The 20,628-nt window shown below is 40.4% G+C and overlaps 2 protein-coding genes across 15 annotated transcripts in view; one reads left to right on the top strand and one right to left on the bottom strand.

Moving 5' to 3' along the window:
• C16H1orf116 (chromosome 16 C1orf116 homolog) overlaps nucleotides 1–18,497 on the bottom strand; it is a 38,580-nt gene extending 20,083 nt beyond the window's left edge. Inside the window, exon 1 of the mRNA XM_086342868.1 lies at nucleotides 18,196–18,497. Within this exon, the coding sequence (XP_086198994.1) occupies nucleotides 18,196–18,366 (171 nt within the window). The 5' untranslated portion in view covers nucleotides 18,367–18,497. The remainder of the gene's footprint in view (nucleotides 1–18,195) is intronic.
• Nucleotides 18,498–18,506: 9 nt separating this feature from the next.
• Nucleotides 18,507–20,628, top strand: part of PFKFB2 (6-phosphofructo-2-kinase/fructose-2,6-biphosphatase 2) — a 28,892-nt gene continuing 26,770 nt past the window's right edge. For 3 of the 14 annotated variants that reach the window (XM_086342877.1, XM_086342875.1, XM_086342869.1), the window contains exons 1-3: nucleotides 18,507–18,917; nucleotides 19,729–19,824; nucleotides 20,128–20,484. The gene's annotated coding sequence lies outside the window, so the exon portion shown is untranslated. Of the gene's footprint in view, nucleotides 19,056–19,353; nucleotides 19,825–20,127; nucleotides 20,485–20,628 lie in introns of those variants that run through there. The other 11 variants (XM_086342876.1, XM_086342874.1, XM_086342879.1 and 8 more) reach the window with 8 other exon arrangements.

The following is a 20,628-nucleotide window of genomic DNA, read 5'->3' as shown; positions in this document are numbered from 1 at the left end:
CTTGTTCCTTGGAAGAAAAGCTATGATACGAAGAAGTGACTCCTTGGAAAAGACCCTGCTGCTGGCAAAGATTGAAAGTGGAAGGAGAAGGAGACGGCAGAGGATGAAATGGTTAGATGGCCTCACTGAGTCAGTGAACATGAGTTTGAGCAATCTCTGGGAGTTGGTGATGGACAATCGGGATGTCTAGTGTGCTGCAGTCTATGGGGTCACAAAGAGTTGGACATGACTGAATGATTGAACTGAACTGATACTATACGTAGAAAACTTTAAAGAATTCACACACACACAAACTATTAGAATTAACAAATGAATTCAGGATAATTTGTTTCAGGATACAAAATTAATATACAGAAATCTGTTGCACTTCTATACCCTAACAGCGGACTATCAGAAAGAGATAGGAAGCTATCTAGGAAGCTTGATTTCCCATTTTTCCAAGGCCACTCTTTCTTCTTTCCTCACACTTTCTATTCTTTGTTTCTTTTATTTTCAGATAACTTTGCCAGAAAATTAGAAAAATTTGGTAAGAAAACAGCAGCCAATGGGCAGGAACTCCATATTTCTGTCACCAAATTTGTGAACTTACCTTCCTTTGCAACTGTTTTCTTCTTTTTTGTTACAACCAAAGAAGTATTATTCCTATAGAATCCCATCATGTAGTCTGGATCTCATCTTATGAACTCCCTCCCTATGATTCTATCTTATACATCATCATTTTGACCTTCCTACTAATATAATACCTGTGAGCATTCAAGTATGCAATACTGTAGTATAGTATCTCTGAAGCCCAACTGCCTAATTTTCTTCCCTTCTTTTGCATTAAATAAATGCCATGGAGAGTTAATGTCTTGAAATATACTATGTTTACTCTTTCTTTTCTATACATCTCTTTTGTCTGTCCACCCCACCCATTATGGTAACCCACTCCAGTATTCTTGCCTGGAGAATCCCATGGAAAGAGGAGCCTGGCAGGCTACAGTCCATGGGGTTGCAAGGAGTCAGACACGACTGAGCAACTTCACATCACCCCAGCATCAGAGGGGAAATAGCAAGCTCTTAGTTGCTCAGAGTGCAAGAGACCTGAAAGGTCTATTTTTAAACCAGATTCTCCATTTTCACGATTTTTCCCATTACTCCTATGTCTAGCAGTATTAGTACCACCAGTTTTTGAACTGGTGGTGGTGGTGGTGGGGCTCTATGGGAAAAATAGAATTGCTGGCTTAACATGCAAGTTTTTCAAATCTGCTATGTCAGTTTTGTTCAAAGAATGTTCAAACTATTGGACAATTTGCACTCATTTCCCATGCTAGTAAGGGTATGCTCAAAATCCTTCAAGCTAGGCTTCAACAGTACTTGAGCAGAGAACTTCCACATGTACAAGCTGAGTTTAGGAAAGGCAGAGGAACCAGAGATCAAATTGCCAACATTAGTTGGATCATAGAGAAAGCAAAGGAATTCCAGAAAAACATCTGCTTCATTGACTATGCAAAAGCCTTTGATTACGTGGATCACAATAAACTGAAAAATTCTTAAAGAGATGGGAATGCCAGACCATCTTACCTGTCTCCTGAGAAACCTGTACATGGACGGGTCAAGAAGCTACAGTTAGAACCAGCCATGGAACAACTGACTAGTTCAAAGTTGGGAAAAGAGTACAACAAGGCTGTATATTGTCACCCTGTTTATTTAACTTATGTGCAAAGTACATCATGAGAAACACCAGGCTGTATGAGTCACATACTGGAATCAAGATTTCTGGGAGAAACATCAACAACCTCAGGTGTGCAGATGATACCACTCTAATGGCAGAAAGCAAAGAGGAACTAAAGAGCCTCTTGATGACAGTGAAAGAGGAGAGTGAAAAGCTGGTTTAAAACTCAACATTCAAAAGCTAAGATCATGGCATCTGGTCCTATCACTTTATGACAAACAGAAGGGGAAAAAGTAGAAGCAGTGACAGGTTTTTCTCTTTTTGGGCACCAAAATCACTGCAGACGGTGATTGCAGCGGTGAAATTAGAAGACATTTGCTTCTTGGATGGAAAGCTATGACAAACCTTGACAGCATATGAAAAAGCAAGGACATCACTTTGCTGACAAAGGTCCATCTAGCCAAAGCTATGGTCTTTCCAGTAGTCAGATACAGAGGTAAAGTTGGACCATAAAGAAGGCTGAGTGCTGAAGAAATTGATGCTTTTGAACTGTGGTGCTGGAGAAGATTCTTGAGAGTCCCTTGGTCAGCAAGGAGATCAAGCCAGTTCATCCTAAAGGAAATCAACCCTGAACACTCATTGGAAGGACTGATGATGAAGCTGAAGCTCCAATACCTTGGCTACTTGATGCAAACAGCCTACTCACTGGATAAGACCCAGATGCTGGGAAAGACTGAAGGCAAAAGGAGAAGGAGGCAGCAGAGGATGAGATGGTTAGATAGCATCACTGACTCAATGGATGTGAACTTGGGCAAACTTCGGGAGAGTGAGGGACAGGGAGGCCTGGTGTGCTGCAGTCCATTGGGTCATGGACATTTGGACACAACTTCATGACTGAACAGCAACAGGTCAGTTATAACTTATCCAACCTCTGGCTAGCTTCCATAATTTTGTTGCTATATATTTACCATCTCTTTGTCCTTGAGAGTTTATGTCTTTTGAAACCCCATAATTATCATTTAATGCTGTTTTGAGAGAATAGACAATCAATAAATACGTTCAACCTGCTTTCTTTAAGCAGACATCCTGTTTACTCTAAGCCACATCCGTCTGCCTTCTTTCTCTATTTATCTGAAATAGCTCTTGTGAAGTTCATCAATGAGTCATAGATTGCCAAATTTTACAGACTCTTTATTTGATCTCTTCTATTCTTATATCTTCTAACTATAGGTCAAGAAATCCAAAATTTATATTTTGATTTTTGGACAAATTTTTTGAACTTCAGTCCTATAGTTGCCTATATGACATCTCCTTTCAGAGGATGCACAAACATCTTAAACCTAACATGTCCAAAGTCTTATTTTTTCTATTCCTCCAAATATTCTTCCCTTCCATCTTCCATGGGTCAATAAATGTCACTTTCATCTACCAGATACTTGAGTAAAAGCCTTGAGAAACATTCTAGATGCTTTCCTACTATTCCGCATGTCACCAAATCCTGGAGAGATCCTATCTCTAAAATAAATCTTAAAACAATCCTCTTCTATTGACATTTACCTGATCCAAGCTATCATCCGTTTATTAGCTTTTGATTCTTGAAGAAGTTTTCAAGCCTCTCTGATCCTCAGGAATCATACCTACAAAACACAGAATAATAATATCTATCTCATAGAGTTATTGTACATGAGATAATACATGAAAATGCTCTGTACATTGTAAGCACTCAACATATGCTATTATAATTATTACCACTATCATCATCACTTATATAGGTTATGGCAGTAGCTTCCTCCTAACTGGTCTTCCACTTCCAATCTTGCCCCCTTAATCCATTCCCTACAGAACAATTAAAATAACTTGGATAAACATAAATCTGATCCCTTTCCTAAAGTGCTCCCAATGCTCTTAGCATATTCCTAAATAACACATTAACATAATTCATTGATATGTTCATTCATTCAAATAAATATTGAATGTCTACTATAAATCCAGAACCTTATTAGGTGGTGAGAATACAATGGTAATATGAAAGAACTGCTCTCTGCCCTCGTGGACAAGCTATTTGGGGACACAAATATAAAATAAGCAAATAAAATGTAAATATGAATTAGAGTAATGCTTAATGTAGCTTATAGATACTGCAAATCAGTGCTTGCTTCTAAAACTTGATTTCATGTTCCTCTTTCCCTATTTACAACACTATGGCCAGACTGGTCTGGAAAATTTTTCATTTTCTCCAGTGTTTGCAAATGTTATAACCCCTGCTTGGAACAATGTTCTTACCCATCAACTGACTTAAGCTCCTGTTCATGCTTTTGGTTTTAGCTTAAATGTCACTTCCTCAGAAAGACTTTCCCAGATTAATCACTTCTAAATTAGATTCTCCTACTTCATTACTCTTATTTCATTTTTTTTTAACAGCAAAAACACTTTGTATTGGAGTATAGACAATTAACAATGTTGTGATAGTTTCAGTGAACAGTAAAGGGACATAGCCATACATATACATGTTTACATTCTCTCCCAAACCCCACTGCCATCCAGGATGGCACATAACACTGAGCAGAGTTCCATGTGCTATACAATAGGTTTTTGTTGGTTATCCATTTTAAATATAGCAGTGTGTACATGACCTTCCCAAAGTCTTCAACTATCCCTTCCCCCTGGCAACCATGAGTTTGTTTTCTAAGTCTGTGAGTCTCCTTCTGTTTTGTAAGTAAGTTCATTTGTATAATTTCTTTTTAGATTCAACATATAAGGAAAGTCATATGATATTTCTCTTTCTCTGTCTGGCTTACTTCACTCAGTATGATGCTCTCTAAGACTGCAAGGAGATCCAACCAGTCCATTCTGAAGGAGATCAGCCCTGGGATTTCTTTGGAAGGAATGATGCTAAAGCTGAAACTCCAGTACTTTGGCCACCTCATGCGAAGAGTTGACTCATTGGGAAAGACTCTGATGTTGGGAGGGATTGGGGGCAGGAGGAGAAGGGGACGACAGAGAATGAGATGTCTGGATGGCATCACTGACTCGATGGACGTGAGTCTGAGTGAACTCTGGGAGTTGGTGATGGACAGGGAGGCCTGTTGTGCTGGGATTCATGGGGTCACAAAGAGTCGGACACCACTGAGCGACTGAACTGAACTGAACTGAGGTCCATCCATGTTGTTGGAAAATGGCCTCATTTCATTCTTTTTAATGGCTGAGTAATATTCCAGTGTGTGTGTGTGTGTGTGTGTGTGTGTAAATATATATACTACATCTTCTCTATTCATTCCTCTGTCAATGGAGATTTAGGTTGTTTCCATGTCTTGGCCATTGTAAACAGTGCTGTAATGAACATTGGGGAGCATGTATCTTTTTGGGCCATATTTTTGTCTGAATATACACCCAGCAGTGGGATTGCAGGGTCATGGGGTAGCTCTATTTTTAGTTTTTTAGGGAACATCCATACTGTTCTCCATAGTGGTTGTACCAATTTACATTCACACCAACAGGGCAGAAGGGTTTCCATTTCTCCACACCCTCTTGAGCATTTGTTGTTAGTGGATTTTTTGATAGCCATTCTGATTGGTGTGAGGTGATATCTCATTATGGTTTTGATTTGCATTTCTCTAATAACTAGTGATTTTGAACATCTTTCCATGTGCCTATTGGCCATCTGTATGTCCTTTTGATGAAATGTCTTTTCTGGTCTTCTGCCCATTTCTTGAGTAGATTGTTCGTTTTGATGCTGCTGCTGCTGCTGCTGCTAAGTCGCTTCAGTCGTGTTGACTCTGTGTGACCCCAGAGATGGCAGCCCACCAGGCTCTCCCGTCCCTGGGATTCTCCAGGCAAGAACACTGGAGTGGGTTGCCATTTCCTCATCCAATGCATGAAAGTGAAAAGTGAAAGTCAAGTCGCTCAGTCGTGTCCGACTCTTCACGACCCCATGGACCGCAGTCTACCAGGCTCCTCTGTCCATGGGATTTTCCAGGCAAGAGTAATGGAGTGGGGTGCCATTGCTATTAAGTGTCATAAAATGTAAATTTTGAAGAGTAATCCTTTATCACTCACATCATTTGCAAACATTTTCTCCCATTCTGTGGAGTTTTTGTTGTTGTTGTTTTGTTTACTGTTTCCTTTGCTGTGCAAAAACTTTTGAGTTTAAGTAGGTCCCATTTGTTTACTTTTGCTTTTACTTTCATTATTCTGGCAGATGGAATAAAAAAAGATTTTGCTGTGATTTATGTTAGAGATTGTTCTGCCTGTTTTCCTCTCAGAGAAAATTTTATAATGTCTGGTCTAATATTTAGGTCTTTAAACCATTTTGAGCTTATTTTGTGTATGGAGTTAAGGAATGATCTAATTTCATTCTTTTACATGTGGCTGTCCAGTTTTCCCAGCACAATTTTTTGAAGAGACTGCCTTTCCAACAAGGTGTAGTCTTGCCTTCCTTGTCATAGATTAAGTGACTATAGGTGCATGGACTTATTTCTGGGTTTTCTATCCTGTTCCATTGATCTATATTTCTATTTTTGTGCCAGTACCATACTGTTTTGATGATTGTAGCTTTGTAGTATAGTCTGAAGACAGGGGTGCCTGATTTCTCCAGTATCAGTTTTCTTTCCCAAGATTGCTTTGGATATTCAGGTCTTTTGTGTTTCCATACAAATTTTGAGATTTTTTTGTTCTGGTTCCATGAAAAATGCCATTGGTAATTTGACAGGGATTGTGTTAAATATGTAGGTTGCCTTGTGTACTATAGTCATTTTGACAATATTGATTCTTCCAATCCATGGACATGGTATATCTTTCCATCTGTTTATGTCTTGTTTGATTTCTTTCAAAAGCATCTTATAGTTTTCAGAGTACAGGTCTATTGTCTCCTTCAGTCCAGTTCAGTTCAGTCACTCAGTCATTTACGACTCTTTGTGACCCCATGAACTGCAGCACGCCAGGGCTCCCTGTCCATCACCAACTCCCAGAGTTCACTCACATCCATCGAGTCGGTGATGGCATCCACCATCTCATCCTCTGTCGTCCCCTTCTCCTCCTGCCTCCAATCCCTCCCAGCATCAGGGTCTTTTCCAATGAGTCAACTCGTCCCATGAGGTGGCCAAAGTATTGGAGTTTCAGCTTTAGCATCAGTCTTTCCAAAGAACACCCAGGACTGATCTCCTTTAGAATGGACTGGTTGGATCTCTTTGCAGTCCAAGGGACTCTCAAGAGTCTTCTCCAACACCACAGTTCAAAAGCATCAATTCTTCTGAACTCAGCTTTCTTCACAGTTCAAGTCTCACATCCATACATGACCACTGGAAAAACCATAGCCTTAACTAGACAGACCTTTGTTGGCAAAGTAATGTCTCTGCTTTTGAATATGCTATCTAGGTTGGTCATAACTTTTCTTCCAAGGAGTAAGCGTATTTTAATTTCATGGCTGCAGTCACCATCTGAAGTGATTTTGGAGCCCCCCAAAATAAAGTCTGACACTGTTTCCTCTGTTTCCCCATCTATTTCCCATGAAGTCATGGGACCAGATGCCATGATCTTAGTTTCCTGAATATTGAGCTTTAAGCCAACTTTTTCACTCTCCTCTTTCACTTTCATCAAGAGGCTTTTTAGCTCCTCTTCACTTTCTGCCATAAGGGTGGTGTCATCTGCATATCTGAGGTGATTGATATTTCTCCTGGCAATCTTGATTTCAGCTTGTGCTTCCTCCAGCCCAGCGTTTCCCATGATGTACTCTGCATATAAGTTAAATAAGCAGGGTGGCAATATACAGCCTTGACGTACTCCTTTTCCTATTTGGAACCAGTCTGTTGTTTCATGTCCAGTTCTAACTGTTGCTTCCTGACCTGCATACAGATTTCTCAAGAGGCTGGTCAGGTGGTCTGGTATTCCCATCTCTTTCAGAATTTTCCACAGTTTATTGTGATTCACACAGTCAAAGGCTTTGGCATAGTCAATAAAGCAGAAATAGATGTTTTTCGGGAACTCTCTTGCTTTTTCCATGATCCAGAAGATGATGGCAATTTGATCTCTGGTTCCTCTGCCTTTTCTAAAACCAGCGTGAACATCTGCAAGTTCATGATTCACGTATTGCTGAAGCCTGGCTTGGAGAATTTTGAGCGTTACTTTACTAGCGTGTGAGATGAGTGCAATTGTGCGGTAGTTTGAGCATTCTTTGGCATTGCCTTTCTTTGGGATTGGAATGAAAACTGACCTTTTCCAGTCCTGTGGCCACTGCTGAGTTTTCCACATTTGCTGGCATATTGAGTGCAGCACTTTCACAGCATCGTCTTTCAGAATTTGAAATCGCTCAACTGGAATTCCATCACCTCCACTAGCTTTGTTCATAGTGATGCTTTCTAAGGCCCACTTGACTTCACATTCTAGGATGTCTGGCTCTAGGTGAGTGATCACACCATCGTGATTATCTTGGTCGTGAAGATCTTTTTTTGTACAGTTCTTCTGTGTGTTCTTGCCATCTCTTCTTAATATCTTCTGCTTCTGTTAGGTCCATACCATTTCTGTCCTTTATTGAGCCCATCTTTGCATGAACTGTTCCCTTGGTATCTCTAATTTTCTTGAAGAGATCTCTAGTCTTTCCCATTCTGTTGTTTTTCTCTATTTCTTTGCATTGATCGCTGAGGAAGGCTTACTTATCTCTCCTTGCTATGCTTTGGAACTCTGCATTCAGATGCTTATATCTTTCCTTTCCCCTTTGCTTTCTGCTTCTCTTCTTTTCACAGCTATTTGTAAGGCCTCCCCAGCCAGCCATTTTGCTTTTTTTGCATTTCTTTTCCATGGGGATGGTCTTGATCCCTGTCTCCTGTACAATGTCATGAACCTCCATCCATAGCTCATCAGGTACTCTATCTATCAGATCTAGTCCCTTAAATCTATTTCTCACTTCCACTGTATAATCATAAGGGATTTGACTTAGGTCATATCTGAATGCTCCAGTGGTTTCCCCTGCTTTCTTCAATTTAAGTCTGAATTTGGCAATAAGGTGTTCGTGATATGAGCCACAGTCAGCTCCTGGTCTTGTTTTTGCTGACTGTATAGAGCTTCTCCATCTTTGGCTGCAAAGAATTTAATCAATCTGATTTCAGTGTTGACCATCTGGTGATGTCCATGTGTAGAGTCTTCTCTTGTGTTGTTGGAAGAGGGTGTTTGCTATGACCAGTGCGTTCTCTTGGCAAAACTCTATTAGCCTTTGCCCTGGTTCATTCCATATTCCAAGGCCAAATTTGCCTGTTACTCCAGGTGATTCTTGACTTCCTACTTTTGCATTCCAGTCCCCTATAATGAAAAGGACATCTTTTTTGGGAGTTAGTTCTATAAGGTGTTGTAGGTCTTCTTAGAACCATTCAACTTCAGCTTCTTCAGCATTACTGGTTGGGGCATAGGCTTGGATTACCGTGATACTGAATGGTTTGCCTTGGAAACAAACAGAGATCATTCTGTTGTTTTTGAGATTGCATCCAAGTACTGCATTTCAGACTCTTTTGTTGACCATGATGGCTACTCCATTTCTTCTGAGGGATTCCTGCCTGCAGTAGTAGATATAATGGTCATCTGAGTTAAATTCACCCATTCCAGTCCATTTTAATTTGCTGATTCCTAGAATGTCAACGTTCACTCTTGCCATCTCCGTGTTTGACCACTTCCAATTTGCCGATTCATGGACTTAACATTCCCGGTTCCTATGCAATATTGCTCTTTACAGCATCGGACCTTGCTTCTATCACCAGTCACGTCCACAACTGGGTATTAATTTTGCTTTGGCTCCATCCCTTCATTCTTTCTGGAGTTATTTCTCTACTGATCTCCAGTAGCATATTGGGCACCTACTGACCTGGGGAGTTCCCCTTTCAGTATCCTATCATTTTGCCTTTTCAGAATGCTGACATTGATCGCTGAGGAAGGCTTTCTTATCTCTCCTTGCTATTCTTTGGAACTCTGCATTCAGATGCTTATATCTTTCCTCTTCTTTGCTTTTCGCTTGTCTTCTTTTCACAGCTATTTGTAAGGCCTCCCCAGCCAGCCATTTTGCTTTTTTGCATTTCTTTTCCATGGGGATGGTCTTGATCCCTGTGTCCTGTACACAATGTCACAAATCTCCGTCCATAGTTCATCAGGCACTCTATCAGATCTAGTCCCTTATATCTATTTCTCACTTCCACTGTATAATCATAAGGGATTTGATTTAGGTCATACCTGAATGGTCTAGTGGTTTTCCCTACTTTCTTCAATTTAAGTCTGAATTTGGCAATAAGGTGCTCTTGATCTGAGCCACAGTCAGCTCCCGGTCTTGTTTTTGCTCACTGTATAGAGCTTCTCCATCTTTTTCTGCAAAGAATTTAATCAATCTGATTCGGTGTTGACTATCTGGTGATGTCCATGTGTAGAGTCTTCTCTTGTGTTGTTGAGAAACGCTGGGCTGGAAGAAGCAGAAGCTGGAATCAAAATTGCCAGGAGAAATATCAATAACCTCAGATGTGCATATGACACCACCCTTATGGCAGAAAGTGAAGAGGAACTAAAAAGCCTCTTGATAAGAGTGAAAGAGAATGAAAAAGTTGGCTTAAAGCTCAACATTCAGAAAATGAAGATCATGGCGTCTGGTCCCGTCACTTCATGGTAAATAGATGGGGAAACAGTGTCAGACTTTATTTTTGGGGGCTCCCAAATCACTTCAGATGGTGACTGCAGCCATGAAATTAAAAGATGCTTACTTCTTGGAAGGAAAGTTATGACCAACCTAGATAGCATATTGAAAAGCAGAGACATTACTTTGCCAACAAAGGTCCGTCTAGTCAAGGCTATGGTTTTTCCAGTGGTCATGTATGGATGTGAGAGTTGGACTGTGAAGAAAGCTGAGCACGGAAGAATTGATGCTTTTGAACTGTGGTGTTGGAGAAGACTCTTGAAAGTCCCTTGGACTGCCAGGAGATCCAACCAGTCCATTCTAAAGATCAGTCCTCGGTGTTCATTGGAAGGACTGATGCTAAAGCGGAAACTCCAGTACTTTGGCTACGTCATGCGAAGAGTTGACTCACTGGAAAAGACTCTGATGCTGGGAGGGATTGGGGGCAGGAGGAGAAGTGGACGACAGAGGATGAAATGTTTGGATGGCATCACCAACTCGATGGACATGAGTTTGAGTGAACTCCGGAGTTGGTGATGGACAGGGAGGCGTGGTGTGCTGCGATTCATGGGGTCGCAGAGTCGGACACGACTGAGTGACTGAACTGAATGCTGACATTATCAAAGATTAAATAAGTTCTCCCCAAGAGATGCTGCAGTTTCCACATGGGTCTAAGTTCACATAGAGCTCAGTCTGTTACAAATGAAAAGGAACATTCAGCCTTTCCCCAGATATTAAATTTGGAGCTGATTTATTAAGACTCCACCTACAGACTGAGATTTGGCAGATATTGGTACAGAAGTCAAAGCAGTGATAAATATGTAACTTGAGTGCAGCAGCTGTTCACTAGCCCTCTTTCCTCCCAAAACATGCTCAGACAACAATATTTTCACTTCATTTATTTCTTCAAAATAAGTCATTTCACACAGCATTTAGGTATTTAAAATCATACACCTCACAAATAAAATTAATGCATCTTAATGACAATGGTAAAATCACATAAGTTATATAAAACAAAATTAGGCATCTTTCAGGTAGTAGCAGTAGTGCATTAACTTGAAAAAATGCTGGCAAATCAACAAAATGTTTTTAAACCAAGGAAGCACTGTCCATCTTTATTAGCAAAAAATATTTTGTGTCAAGAGAAACAGAACTTTGTTCTATTTGTCCTTCTCTATTACTTTTCAAGTCATATTTTAAAGCTCTAAATTTGAGTTTTGTAGGTTTCTCATTGCTTCAGGAATTTCAACCTCTATTGCATTAATACAGGAAATATAGGACTACTGCCATTCTCTATTCCTTTTGACAAATTATATTTATTCTTTAAACTTAATACTTTTAAAGGAAAAACGTTACTTTTTGCTAAGGAAATTCTATTTCCTGTAAACAGTTTATGTGATAAATGGCACCAAGGTGAACTGGAAAACAAACAAGAATCAGGTGCCCTGGTCCTTTAAGTAACTTATGGGAGACAACTAACTACATATCCTATACCAGTCAGGCTCATGTAATCTGAGAGGAAATTGTAAACCTTTCCTAGGTTAACCTGTTTGCCTACAGTGTAACTAAATCATATTTTCACTATCCCCAAACTCTTTAGATGTAGGTATGCATTTTAAAAAACAAGTATAAAAAGGCATCATAGCAAAATGTTTATAGTCATGTTTTAATACTTTACTGACAAGCCTTTCTGTTATGGCCTTGCTATAGTCAATGCCAAGAAATGTGAACGGGTTAAGATGACACAAAGGCATTGCCTGAAACATTTTCTGAAAAGCATAATTCAAGAATAGGAATGCATTCATTTGAGAAGCTGTTCTGTTTATGTGGCACTTTATCTTCCTGCCCCTTTCTTCCTTTATTCTAAAGCAGCATGGGAGGGTTATTAATCTCTAAATTCTACCAACCAAGACTTAAATGATCACTCCACAATCCAGTATCAATGTGATTTTTTCAAAGTCAAATATTTAAAGCACTGTAAACAAAATGCAAGCTAAGTTTTGGAGATGGAAAATTAAAGAAACTTTTTTCCCCAATCAGCGAAGTTTTATAATCTTTTTAAGTTGGATGAAATGTGCTAAATGTTAAATATCATAACTCCTAGTAAGAAAACATCCTTAGTTAATAAACTAGCTTATTCAAATCAAGTGTTTCACTTTAGACTTAGTGATGTTGCTTATGTATGACTTTTAAGGCCTCTGACTCAAAAATCAGCTCAAAATCATAAGCCTGCTTAGAAACAAATGAAGGGTTTTAAGAATCTAACATTTTCAAAGTTGCAGTAGTCATCTTTGAGCTACAAGGACAAATTTGAATACTGCATTGTACAATGAATAAAGAACAATCACATTATAGAAATAAGTAACATTTTGAATGCTAGGGCACAGAGCATGCTCCTAATAGTTACTGAAACGGAGTTTTACTGTTAGAGAATTACCAGAATGTTGTACCACTGGATACACTATTCACTGATGGTAACTTTTAATTAAGAAGAGCTGATTGTTGGCAGCTCAAGAACTATATTTTAATGTCTGACAAGATCGTCAGAGAGGGCTAACCTGTAAACTTTTATTTCATATTTTTAAAGTGCTGCAAATAATAGATTTGTGTTCTCAATACATGAAAAAACATGAAAATCCTAATATTTGAAAGTTTAGGAAGGCCACCTGACACATAAAGAGGAAAAAAAAAAAAAATCACTCTGCTGCTAATCTTATATATTCCCCATTCAATTTTTTTCACAAAAGACATAGAAAACTATGTTCAGCTAGAGGGGAACTTACAACATTCCTGTTTTAATGCCTATACAAGATAGAGTAAGCTGAACATGCAAATCAGGCATGGGCATTTACGGGAATGTATAAATATGTTCATTCATTCCTGATAAAGATTTCACTGGGACTTGAACTTCATGGAATAATCAAGTAGTATGTCAATATTAGTTTTTGCCAACAGGGTCAAGATGACCAGCCCCCAAACTTGCAAGGGTCTCACTTGACTGTGCCCATGATCCATTCATGAGAAACAAGAAATCAACCACGAACTACTAACAGTAGTTGTACCACACTGATATCTTCATATGGCTACCACATCACAAAATTCCCGAGACATTAATTTTAATTTCTGAAATCAATCTATCCAGAAGTGCATTCATAGCCCTACATCTAATCTTTAAATCCTAAGAAGAGTAAGGGAAAGAAGAGTTAAGGAAAGGAGGAGTAGGGGATAGGAAAGCACAATCTTGATTCATTTTGCTACTAATATAAATTAACCTCATTTTAACAAAAAAAAAAAATTCTTGCAAGGCAGTCAAAACCTGAATGAATAGGAAGAAAGGTTTCGCTCTGCTCAAGTGCAAATGTAAGAAAAAGTTTCTTTTTATCTTGGTGCAATGTTTTAAATTTCTGCGTAACATAAGAATTTACTTATGTTAACTAACTTCAAGTATATAGCGTTAGGCGCTCAGTCGTGTCTGACTGTGACCCCATGGGAGCCTGCCAGGCTCCTCTGTCCATGGGATTCTTCAGGCAAGAATACTGAAATGGGTTGCCATTCCCTTCTCCATTCAAGAGTATAAGTGCAATTAAAAAAAATCTTTTAACTTCTGTGAGGCTTACAAGCTTGAGTTCTGAGTAAGCACAAGTTTTGGTTTTTAATCCTCCACAATTAAAATGGTCTGCAAACAGTGTTTCATCTTGAATATCCCATGATCAGAACATTACTTAAAAAACTCCTATTGCTGAATTTCAGCAGCTGATTAATTTTAAAAAGTCGTTACTGAGAGTGACCTATCAGTGTCCAACTGAGGAATGCACAACCTAGTTAACAGGTATAACAGAATAAGATCCCCTAAATAAATAGTTGACACTTGTTATAAAAGCTTAAATATGCAAACAAAAACACTTAAAATAAGCTTAATTTTATAAAATATCCAGTTCTATATCCCTCCACTTGTTAAAACTAAAATCAAATGTAGATAAAGTATACTTAATTTTAAAACAACAAAATTTATGTTCAGAAACATCAATATATGCCTGGTATATAATAAATTACTCAATAAATATTTGTTGGATGAATAAACTTCTCTAAAATTCCAGTAAGCAAGTATCAAGTTTGGCCCTTGAAATACTTAGGAAAGGAAGACAAGGTTTATGAATAATAATGCATAAAGCTCAACTGGATTGGTGTTACCCAGTGGTATACTCTTAACTTACAGCTTTAAATTTTTCTGGGGGAATGAAGAGATACAAAATCCTTTTAGACCAGATGACATACAGGTACAAAGAGATTTTCAGTCATATTCATTTGTACACATGACTGCCAAACATCGAATTTCACAAGCTCCAAGTGCTATTTTAAGGCTCAGTAAAATAGAAAATGAAACACTTTTCAGTTAAACTGACGATAATAACTTATAATGCCTAAAAGTCCTATTCACACAAAAGGTATTCAAGAAAGGTCATCTAACGATTTAAAGCATATTTTTTGAATTGCTCCTTAAAGATACTTTTCTCCTAAATTGTTTACATACTCCTTAATTTTATACGATCACTTCTACCAAGTGAAAGTGCTGAGTAAATCTCAATTCTGAAACATTTGCCAAGAAGACATGCTAAAAGAAATATAAGTGCTTTAAGGTATACCATTGGTTTTTTTTTTTTTTTTTGGTCACTCCATGAAGCTTGTGGGACTTCGTTCCCCAACAAGGGATTGAACCTGCACCCTTGGCAATGAAAGGGTAGAGTTCTAACCACTGGACTGCCAGGGAATTCCCATACCATTGGTTTTCTAAGTAAGATAATAGAAAACAAGACCAAGATAACAAAACTTCACAACATTAAGCCTCTTTACATTATGTAAGATAATGCATAACAAATTAAAATTTAGCATCCCTGATCTTCAGAAGAATTAAGAGGTAGAACACTTTTAACTGGAAGATCTCATAGTGAAGCTAAGTTTTAGAGGGTATGCCTCGTGGATTAGCCCACCAAGCAAATGGCTACACATCTAATACTAGTAAGAAGCAGAATTCTGAGAAGGTTGAATAAGGCAAAGATTTAAAAACTATCATATTTTGTAAGTCAAATTCATTCAATGTTATTATCCCAATTACTTTAAAACTCTTCAAAAGTCAAGGTAATAGATGGTAGATAAACAAAGTATTAATTTTCAGAAACATGAAATCATTTAAGAGTGGCTTGACAAGGCTAGCATGAAAACAAATACTGTTTAGGTAAGCAAAAGATCTCTCAAAACCAAATGAAAGCATGGTGTTATAATTTTAGATGAAAAGTTATTTTAGGAGTTGGAGGAAGTGCTCTTAACAAAAAGCTGAGGAAATCAAATCCCTCCAAATCTTTAGTTAAAAAGGCAAAAACTGATCACTCAAGTTTCAAGGAACTTCAATTAAAAAAAAAAAAATCCTGCTTAATTTTAACGTTTTATCCAACGCGACAGATGAGTAAATGAGTTGCATTAAAACATGAGGCCCACGGTCTTTTAAAGCTTCAGTAAGCTGCTCAGGCACCTCTTCCCTTGTACATTCTCTTTTATAGACTAGAAATTCTTCACTGGGCACTATAAGTTCTTGTTTTTAGGTAATATTCTCAAGAAGTAGACTCATCTCTAAAAATTGCATGTTATCTACTTGTAACAACTGGTGAAGTACACATTTATAAAGTCTACCAAATTGCAATATGAAATCAGTTTCGACAATTCTGAGTATCTTCATTTGAGGAATCAATTCATAACATAGAAACTATTAACCCACTCAGAGTTTTTAAAAAGACCCAATTACTGGAGACACTGTGGATTATGTCCAGTGGCCTCACCTGAAGCCTTTCGCATTACCCCAAATAGGAAGTTGTTTTCTTCTACAGTTAATGCTGCTGGGTGCTAGTTTATAATACTAATACTCAATCTTCAGGTCAGTGTCAGTAGGTGGCAAGGACCACCTATTCTGTCACCCAAGCAGAAAGAGGGCTGTATCACTGCTGTAGACACACATCTGTAAACTTGCACACTAATTTTAATCTTAACAAGGAATTCAGTGTCTTAGTGGTTTAAGGTTAAAAGGATGGTTCAAGCATTGTGTTCTTTTGTTCTTAAGGGTAACAAATAGCTTATTGGAAAACCCAGAGCCTTCTGGATCTGTGAGGTAGTAGGCTTCAATCCTCATCATGCATGGATCACACTTCTCCAAAGTTGGTATGGCCTGTCTCCTTGGCATGGTCCCTTGCTTCTGCTTGTCCAGTTAATCCCTTCTGACATACCATGCATCTCAGGGTGAAGCGGTTTACATCTGTAAACTGTCTCTTCTTTCTAGCTTCATCTGCTAATTCCAGTGCTTGCACAAGAACAATATCATCATAAGAGGAGAATATAGTCAGAGGAGGGGTGTCTGGGTCAGGGAAGACAAGATGAAGTGGATCATAGTGGATGCCATCATAAATGAGAAGGACCCTTTTGGTATATCCTGCATCTTCCCCAAAACGATCAATTCGTACGGTCTGTGTATCCACTACACATATTTCACATTGGTAAAATTTAGACAAAATGGATATCTCAATAGCTCCGCCCCAAGTATCGTCCCTTTTGATCCAGTCACAGTACTCTTCATTTGTTTTTCCCAGTATTGCCTCACTATAGAAGTCTGGATCACTTGCTACAATTTGTGCTATGAAGCGTCTCATCTCAGGGGCGCAAGCTGGATTCAAGACTCCTCCTTCAACAACATAGTACACACTGGTAAAGAGACAGGAGTTGTCTGCTGGGACTGCCATCCTGGTAAGCACAGGCAAAGTTTCCCTGACGTAACTAGGAGCACCATATTTTGTAAATGCAGGTGACGTTTTGGGCCTATTTTGGTCTTCTTCAACGATCAGCATGTCACCTGTCAAAAACAAAACAAATTCAGAACTTCAGAGAAAGTATAGATGAAACTGGGTGTTCACTAAGCAAGTCTGTAAATTACAAACAGGAGGAGTTAAAGTATAAACTGGGGTTACTAGGGAGAATACAGCTTTGCAAACATGTGACTAGTAATAATTCTTGTTCCCTGAATCTTCATAGAGATGAAAACGGAACAAAGAGAAAGACATTGTATTTCATTTAGTAAAGGGACCCGAGTTACACACTTTTATACCTACCTAAAAAGATACATTTCAAGAACAAAATTTTCTTATCCTTGCTCTCTGCAGTTTAAAAGCACTTCCAAAAGGTGTTTACGAAAGACTCGGCCACTAGGGGGTGCTCTCGATCTGAAATATCATATCTACCCTGTTCAAGTGTTTACAGGATCCTTGAGACTACAGAGAAAAGCTTTTAAATACCAATATTGCTGTTCAAGTTTTAATACTGGACAGAAATAACTGCTTTTGTCTAGAACTTGAAAGCGCCTTCAGTGGATGTGTCAAAGCAAACTCTAAAATGAATACAATTGTCAGAGAAAGTATAAATGAAGGCGATTGTAAAAATTAACCAGGACAGCAAAAAAAAGTATCCTACATCCTTCAGACATACTGTCTTCTTTCAGTGATACAGGGAAAAAGAGCAATCAGGACAGAGAAAACATCGCATTTTAAAAATACTTCTGTGGACACAGAGGGAAACAAAATGAATGAGATGTTTTCAAGACAGACCAGAAAGCAGCCAGGAAAGAGGACTCCACGGCTTTTGAGCTTCTCACAGAGATCAGGCCCTCCCTGTCTCTTTCAAACTATATGTGACGTCAAGGAGTTGCTGGACACTCGCCCTGGCCTCCGTCAGAATTCTCTGTTCTTTAATTTCTCCTATTCTCGTCCTCCAAACTGACACATAGACCTGGCCCTGACACCGTCTGTTCTCTTTTCTGCCCCTCTACGTCCTCCCAGGACCTCGCCTGGCCCAGCCTCGATTCCCGTACCTGACTGGATGGGCAAATCCTCCAGAATGGTATCCCCGTTGCTGAGATCCAGGCACTCGGGCGGGTATCCGACGAGGATTCGCTGACAGCCAGGGGAGATCCCAGTGATGGCGGCAATCTGGCCCTGGAGTTCCCGCACCCGGGTCCGGCTGGACAACCCCTGCAAAACATGGGTGCCCTCCTTGGCCTTGCAGCGGAGCCGCCACATAGCGTTGGTGCGGCCGCCCACAGGGCAGACACCGGCGGGGCCAGCTTTGGTCCCGGCAGCAGGCTGGCTAACGCCGCCGGGGCAACCAGCCGCCGGGTGGACTCCAAAATGGCCACCCTTTGCCGGTCCAAACATCGCGAGAAGTCGCTGATTTTACGGTTCTCGCGATACTCTTCGGCTTCTGTTCTAGTACGCTCTTAAAGAGACAACTAACTCCTGCCACTTCCGCGTCAGGAGGCAAAGGATGAGGGTTTATCCGTATTCCGAAAGTACGACTGGTCTTGCTACCTGTAGAGCTAGTGAGGTACCCTCCGCGTCGGAAGCATATATGCTCAAGGGAAGAGGGTGGGGGAAGGAGTTCCTGAATCAAAGCCGTTGGAATGTAGCCTTGCACTTAGTTAGGAAATTATTAAATTGGGGCTTCCAAACTACGCCGGGAGAAACAAGAATCATAGTTCGGAATGCAGACGAATGCCAAGAATGGTCTGTGAGTCAAATAACCAGTTAAAGACAAGTAAGTACTCGTGACTATAGACTCGGCTGCTGCAAACATTGACTCATTGAGGTTAAGGGGCCGAACGACTGGCCTTTCCATCTCCAAGAGACTGTAACTTGAAAAGTCCATTGGCCACATCAGAAAGCGCAGTATGAGGTCAGCATCTGGGCACAGGGCAATTGCTACCTGCAGGAGGTGGTGGCGGTATAAGGAGGAGGAATGAAGACCAACGTGTGTCATTCAGATTCCAGTTCAGGCCCTAGACATACACATACCAAAAGGACTCCATTCCTGCCTTCAAAATAGCAAAGTACTCACGTAATCAGGAGAGAGGGTGGGGTGTAAAGGACACATAACCACGGAATTTCATAGCAACGTGATAATGCTAGATTATGTGGCTTTTTCCAAACCTATATCCCGAGAACAAAGCACGGTGCCTCGCAAATAAGTGCTCAGTAAATACTTGCTGAATGTATAAAACGGAGCTGTATAGGCACAGAGAGGGCAGCTGGGAGCTGTACAAAGTTTCAAAGAGGAGATACTATTTGAGTTGTTTTGAAGGGTAAATTTAATCCCCAAGGTGAAAGAGGAATAAAAACATCTCTGAATTTACCTCTCTTCTAAGAAATACGTACGCATTGTTCTTTGTCCATCCTGGACGCAGAGCAGCAAAGCCTACACTGCGTAGAGGGGATTTATTACCACAGTCAAGCATCGAATGCCCCCGGGGACAACTGTGCACTTGAAATGTGCAAACTCACTAACACTGTGAAAGTTTCTGCCTCTGATTAAGTTATATGGAAACAACACATCTTTTCAAACCTTTCAGGACCCAATTTTCTCCTGGAACAGTTTTCCTCTTTGGTTCTTCAAGATGGTCAAAACAACTGGTACAGCGTGGGTGGTAAACGAGAGAATAAATAAGGTGGGTAAGTCCGCTGGAGTACGAGCACGGGTTCCGGGAAGTCCCTGGTTCGGCGAGGAGAGTAGTTGATTTTCTTAGTTTACAGTGTTTGACCGAAGGGACTATGCCAACATCCTAAGATGGGATCCTCTTAAGTCCTTTGGTGTTTTACTGTAGCACGTGTTAGTCGCTCAGTTGTGTCCGACTCTCTGTGACCTGAAGCAAAGTATCTTCTAAAGTGTGTGCTCCAGTGCTTGGATTTAACGAGATCCCGCCGGGATTCAGGGAGGAGAGCGTTAATCTTCACAACATTTTTTTTTCCAGTCACCAAAAAGCCACAGCCCCTCAAGACTCTCGCGATACTAAGGAAAAAAAGGTCCGGCTTTTTATTAACCCCGCCCCCAGCCGTGCTAGTTGCCAAGCAACGGTGTAGCCAACCGCCAAGGCGCCGGGAGACTCGCGAGCTCGCGCTAGTTCACCTTCACAGGTCCCTCCTCCTGCCCAAGCGAGCGTCCGCGAGCCCCGCCCCCCGGAGCCCGCGGGCGCTCGATTGGCCGAGGAACCTCTCCAGGTGAGGGCTGAGGCCGGGGTGGGCGGGGCCTTGCGGGGCACGTGACCCGCCGGGAGCTGGTGCTCCAGACCCCGGCCCCAGAGTCAGCTCCCGCCTGTTAGCCTCAACGGGTAAGTACCGGGGCCGCAGGCGGGAGGGGTCTTAGGGTGGACGGCGGCTGTGCGGCACTTTGAAGGGGTTTGACAGGCGACAGGAGGGGGGCTGCCTGGACCTTGATGAGGTGCGGGAAGATGAAGCCTCGCTGTTCGGGGCAA

Source organism: Bos grunniens, chromosome 16, assembly GCF_055505025.1.
Source record: "Bos grunniens cultivar Pamir isolate PY7600 chromosome 16, Bosgru_T2T1.0, whole genome shotgun sequence".
NCBI classification, from domain to species: domain Eukaryota; kingdom Metazoa; phylum Chordata; class Mammalia; order Artiodactyla; family Bovidae; genus Bos; species Bos grunniens.
This window is presented reverse-complemented; position numbering and strand designations above follow the sequence as displayed.